This window comes from Schistocerca americana, chromosome 2, assembly GCF_021461395.2.
Source record: "Schistocerca americana isolate TAMUIC-IGC-003095 chromosome 2, iqSchAmer2.1, whole genome shotgun sequence".
In the NCBI taxonomy this organism is placed as follows: domain Eukaryota; kingdom Metazoa; phylum Arthropoda; class Insecta; order Orthoptera; family Acrididae; genus Schistocerca; species Schistocerca americana.
This window is the reverse complement of record NC_060120.1, coordinates 507061204-507069644: the sequence shown is the minus strand read 5'-3', so window position 1 is coordinate 507069644 and position 8441 is coordinate 507061204. Positions and strand designations below refer to the sequence as shown.

General features: G+C 41.7%; 1 protein-coding gene across 2 annotated transcripts in view; it reads left to right on the top strand.

Moving 5' to 3' along the window:
- Positions 1–5242: 5242 nt before the first annotated feature.
- Positions 5243–8441, top strand: part of LOC124596544 (alpha-amylase 2-like) — a 28803-nt gene continuing 25604 nt past the window's right edge. For both annotated transcript variants that reach the window (XM_047135722.1, XM_047135723.1), the window contains exon 1: positions 5243–5463. In XM_047135722.1, coding sequence (XP_046991678.1) covers positions 5290–5463 — 174 coding nt within the window. In that variant the 5' untranslated portion in view covers positions 5243–5289. The remainder of the gene's footprint in view (positions 5464–8441) is intronic.

The window sequence follows — 8441 nt, the reverse complement described above, 5'->3', positions numbered from 1 at the left end:
TTACACTTCCCACATAATAGATTCTTTAAATAGTAATATGTCCTCAACAGGAATTTTCTTCGACTTGTCCAAAGCATTTGGTTGTGTGAACCGTGCCATTATGTTACTGAAATTACAATTGTATGGTATAAATGGAACAGCATATGAGTGATTTACGTCATATCTACAGAACAGGAAGCAACAAGTTTCCTTATATGTTTTAAGTGATTTATGGAAGTTTGCCACTTCATCTAACTGGCGTGAAATTCATCATGTGTTCCACAGAGTTCGATCATGGTTCCCTTTCTGTTCTGGATATACGTGAATGACCACCTTTCTTGTCTGAAACAAGTAGCTAAACTTACATGTATTCTGATGACACAAGCATTATTATTAATCCAGTAAGAGAAACTCAAATAGAAAATTGTACAGATGATGTCTTTGGAAAAGTTATTAATTGTTTTTCTGGGAATGGTTTTGCTCTGAACTTTGAAAAAACATAGTACATCCAATTTTCTGCTGCTAGGTGTACAGTTCCTACACTCAATATAACACATCAACAGAAGAAGTCAATGATCAGGGTAGTGCATACTAAGTTTTTGGGTGTACATATATACGAGAAAATTCATATTTTGGACCTCCTAAAGCGACTAGGTTCGGAAACTTTTGCAATCAGAATATTTGCCAGTTCCGAGGATATATAAATTAGTAAGGAAACATACTTTGCATACTTTCAGTATCTGATGTCAAACAGAATAATAATTTTGGATAACTCAACACTTAGGCAAAAAGTATTCACTGCTCAAAAGAAAGTGGTTAGAACAAAATGTGGGGATCATTGTCGCACATCTTACAGGCATCTGTTTACAAGATTAGGAATTCTCACAACAATCTCACAGTACATTTACTCAGTAATGAGTTTAAAAAGAACAGTGATATTCGTGCTTATAATAGCAGAAGAAAGAAAGACTTACATTATTTTCTACTTAACCTACTTTTGGCGCAGGAAGGCGTAAAATATACTGCTATAAAACATTTCAATAAATTAGCAAATGAAATAAAATGTCTGTCAGACAGCACAATTAGTTTGAACTCCTTCTATGCTATAGATGAATTCTTGAGTAGCAATAAATAAATCTACAGGTATAAGATATGCGTTTTGTGCTATTTAAAGAAATGGGGTAGGTAAAAAAATTTTAAGCTTGAAAAAAAAAAAAAACCTTGATTCGTGAGTGCACTTGACACGTCCCAGATCATAACGGTTACCGTGAGATTGATCAATGTAACACGTAACTAACTAACTGACTTAAAGATCCGAGGAGAAGCCCTGTGTCGCTCAATGGTTTAGAGAAGATGATAATGACAGTCGAAAACACGGGTGAGGTTGGTATGGCACCCTTAAGACGAAGGCGTCTTATCCCTTTGGTAGTTACTGAAGACGTTGCTGTTGCTGTAACTGACCATGCAGTATATGCCCTTGTAAGTGCTAGGACTCATGCATTGACACGATAATTGTCTATCCCATGATCCACATTACGGAAAATTTTGCGATCTATTTTACATTGTTACCCGTACCAGATCAAAACGGTGGAGCAGCTGAAACCTCAAGGTACACAGCAACATTCTGAATTTGCTCTTCCGTGCCTGGTATGGCTCGAAGTTGATGATATGTGGCCGAGCAATGTTCTGTGGAGTGACGTGGCACATTTTAGACTACAGGGTTCAATGAAAAAAAACCTGTTGAATTTTGAGTCCTGTTAAACCGTATGTTGTGCTCAAAGAGCCATTGCACTCGCCGTATGTGACTGTGTAGTGTGGATTCAAAAGCACCTTTATTCTGGGTCCGTCCTTCTTTGAAGGTAATACACCAACAGTGCACTGCGACGCCTGCGCTTTATCGAGACCTTCTTGTACAGCATTGATTCCTGCTTTGGCAGAGAGCAACTGTGTGGAGACTACTATTTTCATGACAGATGGGGTAACTTCTCATGTCACTCGCCCAATGAAAGATATGCTTATTGCGTGTTATTTCCAGATGGTTTTTCAGGTGTGTGACCTGCATGATCAACTGATTTGAATACATGCAAATTCGGCTCTGGACATATACAAAAGAACGCGCTTACAGTGGACACTTTCGGTCTCTACTAGATCTGAAGGACAGTACACAGGAACACTTTGCTCAGATTCCACCGGAACTACTGCGAGAAACTGTTGGTAATATCGTTTTATGGATGCAGCATCTCGTCGAGGTCTCTGTTTCCCATACTGAGAAAACTCTGTAAGCGATGGTTAGTAATTAAATCAACATTGTGTGTTTTTCACTTGTTTGACCTGTTCTGCCCACGTCCCGTACTTAACCCTTTACATATGGAAACATTTCTATACGTCTGTTTTGCATTCATAGCGCCAGATTAGCATCTTGTCACCAAAATTGGAACTACTTCTTTTCATCATTAACACACTACTAAGTTTCGCTGCCATACGAAGATTACAGCCCACTGCTGAATTTTGAGTCCTGTTAAACCGTATGTTGTACTCAAAGAGGGTTTTAATTATTATCTCTTAAAATCTCTAGATACTTAACACGGACTTGTAAAATTTATATACACGCATAATCGCCGCTTTTTGGACTAAGACGCTATTAAGGAGATAGTAATGATATTTTGGCTCAGGTGTATTAAAAATATGTTCGAAGCCTACTTTTCACTATATAGGGTGATTTATTTCCACCGTGTACTAACTCTACGGTCTGATCGATGAGAGGATATGCCAAAAAAAGGTCTAATGAACTTATGTCCTGAATTGCATGCTTGGTTTCCATGCTAGAGACCATTTATTCAGTCATATTTTGTTATAAAAATGGTTCAGATGGCTCTGAGCACTATGGGACTCAATTGCTGTGGTTATCAGTCCCTTAGAACTACTTAAACCTAACTAACCTAAGGACATCACATACACCCATGCCCGAGGCAGGATTCGAACCTGCGACCGTAGCAACAGCGCGGCTCCGGACTGGAGCGCCTAGAACCGCACGGCCACCGCGGCCGGCCTATTTTATTATAGGAACAGCAGTCTAATACGCGCTGTACCATTCAACGTTAGTTACAGTACGCATGTGTGCCTCCTAAAGGGTGGTACTGTTCCTCATACATCATGTCCTAGCGTCCTCCCCTGCCATAGTAATTGGCAATGTGTCCGTTAACTTCTCTTGCTGACCCATCTTGTAATGGATGTGTTATACAGCGTTGTACACAATAGTTCCGTATTCGAATCGAGAGCTTGCCGACATGGTGTTTACTTACAGAAAGGCAAATAGCAACGGGCGACGGGTAGCAAGGTTGTATCAGACGACCTATCCACCCAACAACAAACACAGCATTCAATGTTTGCAACGGTGATTCCCCGTTTGTCTGAATCGTTTCTGGAAGCAGAAAATCACGAAGGCCGTACCCGAAATGTTCAGACACCAGACTAGGAGGAAAATGTGATTAACACTGCGACCGGCGTGTCAGTAACAGGCAGATGACCCTCCAGTAAAGGGTAAGCCAGACGATCGTGTGGAACATTCTCCATGACAATTGTTACTACCATTATCACTTACAGCATGTGCAGGGCTTGCCAACGATTGACTTTTCACATTGAGAGCAGTTTTATGACTGGTTTCTTTACCAGGCGACCAAGACTGCGGGATTTTTGTCGCCCATCCTATTCACAGATGAGGCCACCATTACGCGGAGTGGCATCTTCAACTTTCATAGCAGTCATCTGTGGGATAGTATGCAGAAGTCACATGGTATGGTGACAGTGAATCATCATAATCGGTACAACTGGAATGTGTAGGCCGGGATAATTGGCGACCTTATTTTGGGACCAGTCTTCGTTCCACGTCGCATAACAGACCGGAACTATCGGCGTTTCTCGCGGGTGTCTTTGCCTCCACTGCTGGAAGAATGATGATTCGAAGGATTATGTGGCTGCTACATGATGGTGCTGCAGTCTGCTTCACCGTTAAAGTCCGGACGCATCTCAGTCGTGTCTTCCCTGGTCGACGGACATCAACCCGTGCGAATCCTGGTTATGGGGCATCTTGAAAGTATTGTGTATGCAGAGCCCATTCCAGATGTGGAGACAATGGAACAGCATAGTCATGCTCCCTTTGACAATGTTCGGATGCAGCCTGGCCAATGCGAACGAGTGTGACAGAACATGCCACGGTTCGTACATGCATGGTAACCGTTTTCAACGCATACTATAACTGGCTGCATGGTACCGTGCGTATTAGACCACAGTCTCTGTAACAATGTATGATCGAATGAATGGTCTCTAGCATGGAAACCATTTCCGGCCATTAGTTCATTGGACGTTATTTTGTTCCGTGTCCTCCCACCGATCAATCCCTAGAGTTTGTACACGGTGGAAAGTATTACCCAGTATAATCTAACCGAAACAGTAGGAACATCATACCTAACAGAAATGTATATTTGGCAAGTAAATTCTTAAATGACATAAGGCAACTGATGATAATGCATTGCGGAAAATACTTGTATCAAGCTGTAAATGGACATAAAAGATGACTTAATCGCAAAATGTGCGAATTTATTACAATTGCGTCAGATAGAGGTTCACCTCAACCGAATCCATTACAGTGTGAATAAATTTATAAAACATCATTGTCCTTCTCTGGAAAACTTATCCATGAACTTTCACCACTTCCTTCTTGTGCAGCCGGCCGAAGTGGCCGTGCGGTTAAAGGCGCTGCAGTCTGGAACCGCAAGACCGCTACGGTCGCAGGTTCGAATCCTGCCTCGGGCATGGATGTTTGTGATGTCCTTAGGTTAGTTAGGTTTAACTAGTTCTAAGTTCTAGGGGACTAATGACCTCAGCAGTTGAGTCCCATAGTGCTCAGAGCCATTTGAACCATTTGAACCTTCTTGTGCAGTTGTAGCAAATAAATACGACGGAGAGGAAGAACAAGAAATGTCAGTTAATAATGACGGCCTACGACTTGCCACTCGGGCGGCTCTCCCGGCAGGAACGGAAGTAAATATTATGACGTTCTCCCGCTTCGAGATACAAACACATCTGTATGTCGCAGGAAAAACAAGCTAGCAGTCATTATCGCTAACGAGATGTTTGTTCCTTGCCAGAGGCGTCCTTTACTTCATCGTTTACAAAGTGCGCCACGCTGCAAGAGAGCACGTTGCACACAGTATTGTTGATCAGGGGTGCACGTTCTGTTAGCGGCAACATATAAAAGTGCGCCTAGCCTTCACCTGGCGGCTGCATCGATAACGGTGTAGTCAGAGAGCGATGCTGTCCTTTCTGTGTCTAGTGACGGCTTCGTTGCTGGGCGTCAGAGCCCAGTGGGAACCCAACGTCGTGGACGGTCGCAGCACCATTGTCCACCTGTTCGAATGGAAGTGGACGGATGTCGCGGTAGAGTGCGAGCGGTTCCTGGCAAAAAAGGGCTATGCTGGCGTACAGGTGAGACACTAGAAAATGACACACTTTTCTTTGTCAAGACATAACGTCGTGACGCAGAAGGCATGAGACAATACTTTCATTTGTCAGCTCTAATCATCTGTAGAGTTTCAAGAAAAAAAATCGGGTTTTAATAGATAAGGAATGCAAGGTAGAACTGAGACAAAAATAGAATAAATAGACCAATATGAGCATCCTCGTCAAAGTCGGTAACAGTGGATGACCTATTGTTGTTGTTGTTGTTGTTGTTGTCTTCAGTCCTTAGACTGGTTTGATGCAGCTCTCCATGCTACCCTATCATGTGCAACCTTCTTAACCTCCCAGTACTTACTGCAACCTACATCCTTCTGAATCTGCTTAGTGTATTCATATCTTGGTCTCCCTTTACGATTTTTACTCTCCACGCTGCCCTCCAATGCTAAATTTGTGATCCCTTGATGCCTCAGAACATGTCCTACCAACCGGTCCCATCTTCTTGTCAAGTTGTGCCACATCTCCTCTTCTCCCCAATTCTATTAAATACCTCCTCATTAGTTATGTGATCTACCCATCTACTCTTCAGCATTCTTATGTAGCACCACAATTCGAAAGCTTCTGTTCTCTTCTTGTCCAAACTATTTATCGTCCATGTTTCACTTCCATACATGGAAACACTCGGTGAAATTACTTTCAAGATGTTAACAAATTTCTCTTCTTCAGAAACGCTTTTCTGGCCATTGCCAGTCTACATTTTGTATCCTCTTTACTTCGACCGCTGTAAGTTATTTTATTGTCAAAATAGCAAAACTCATCTACTACTTCAAATGTCTCATTTCCTAATCTAATTCTCTCAGCATCACCCGACTTGCCGATCGGTTCTAGGCGCTAGAGTCTGGAACCACGCGACCGCTACGGTCGCAGGTTCGAATCCTGCCTCGGGCATGGATGTGTGTGATGTCCATAGGTTAGTTAGGCTTAAGTAGTTCTAAGTTCTAGGGGACTGATGACCTCAGAATTTAAGTCCCATAGTGCTCAGAGCCGTTTGAACCATTTCACTCGACTTAATTCGACTACATTCCATTATTCTCGTTTTGGTTTTGTTGATGATCATCTTATATCCTCCTTTCAAGACACTGTCCATTTCGTTCAACTGCTCTTCCAAATTCTTTGCTGTCTCTGACAGAATTACAATGTCATCGGCGAACCTCAAATTTTTATTTCTTCTCCATGGATTTTAATACCTACTACGAATTTTTCTTTTGTTTCCTTTCCTACTTGCTCAATATACAGATTGAATAACATCGGAGAGAGGCTACAACCCTGTCTCACTCCCTTCCCAACCACTGCTTCCCTTTCATGTCTCTCGACTCTTATAACTGACATCTGGTCTCTGCACAAATTGTAAATAGCCTTTCGCTCCCTGTATTTGGCCCCTGCCCCCTTTAGAATTTGAAAGAGAGTATTCCAGTCAACATTGTCAAAAGCTTTCTTTAAGTCTACAAATGCGAGAAACGTAGGTTTGCCTTTCCTTAATCTTTCTTCTAAGATAAGTCGTAAGGTCAGTATTGCCTCACGTCTTCCAATATTTCTATGGAATCCAAACTGATCTTCTCCGAGGTCGGCTTCTACCACTTTTTCCATTCGTCTGTAACGAATTCGCGTTAGTATTTTGCCGCTGTGACTTATTATACTGATAGTTCGCTAATTTTTACATCTGTCAACACCTGCTTTTTTTGGGATAGGAATTATTATATTCTTCTTGAAGTCTGAGGATATTTCGTCTGTCTCATACATCTTGCTCGCCAGATGGTAGAGTTTTGTCAGGAATGGCTCTCTCAAGGCCGTCAGTAGTTCTAATGGAATGTTGTCTACTCCCAGGACCTTGTTTCGACTCAGGTCTGTCAATGCTCTGTCAAACTCTTCACGCAGTATCGCATCTCCCATTTCGTCTTCATCTCCATTCTCTTCCATTTCCATAATAGTGTCCTCAAGTACATCGCCCTTGTATAGACCCTGTATACACTCCTTCCACCTTTCTGCTTTCCCTTCTTTGCTTAGAACTGGGTTTCCATCCGAGCTCTTGATATTCATACAAGTGGTTCTCTTTTCTCCAAAGGTCTCTTTAATTTTCCTGTAGGCAGTATCTATCGTACTTCTAGTGAGATAAGCCTCTACATCGTTGCATTTGTCCTCTAGCCATCCCTGCTTAGCCATTTTGCACTTCCTGTCGATCTCATTTTTGAGACATTTATATTCCTTTTTGCCTGCTTCATTTACTGCATTTTTATATTTTCTCCTTTCATCAATTAAATTCAATATATCTTCAGTTACCCAAGATTTCTACTTTACCTACTTGATCCTCTGCTGCCTTCCCTACTTCATCCCTCAGAGCTACCCATTCTTCTTCTACTGTATTTCTTCCCCCCATTACTGTCAATTGTTCCCTTATGCTCTCCCTGAAACTCTGTATAACCTCTGGTTTAGTCAGTTTATCCAGATCCCATCGCCTTAAATTCCCAACTTTTTGCAGTTTCTTCAGTTTTAATCTACATTTCATAACCAATAGATTGTGGTCAGAGTCCACATCTGCCCCTGGAAATGTCTTACAATTTAAAACCTGGTTCCTAAATCTCTGTCTTACCATTATATAATGTATCTGAAATCTGTCAGTTCTCCAGGCTTCTTCCATGTATACGACCTTCTTTTATGATTCTTGAACGAATTGTTAGATATGATTAAGTTATGCTCCTAAGAAAATTCTACCACACGGCTTCCTCTTTCATTTCTTACCCCCAATCCATATTCAACTACTATGTTTCCTTCTCTCCCTTTTCCTACTATCGGATTCCAGTCACCCGTGACTATTAAAATTTCGTCTCCGTTCACAACCTGAATAATTTCTTTTATCTCATCATACATTTCATCAATTTCTTCATCATCTGCAGAGCTAGTGGGCATATAAACTTGTACTACTGTAGTTGGTGTGGGTTTCGTGTCTATCT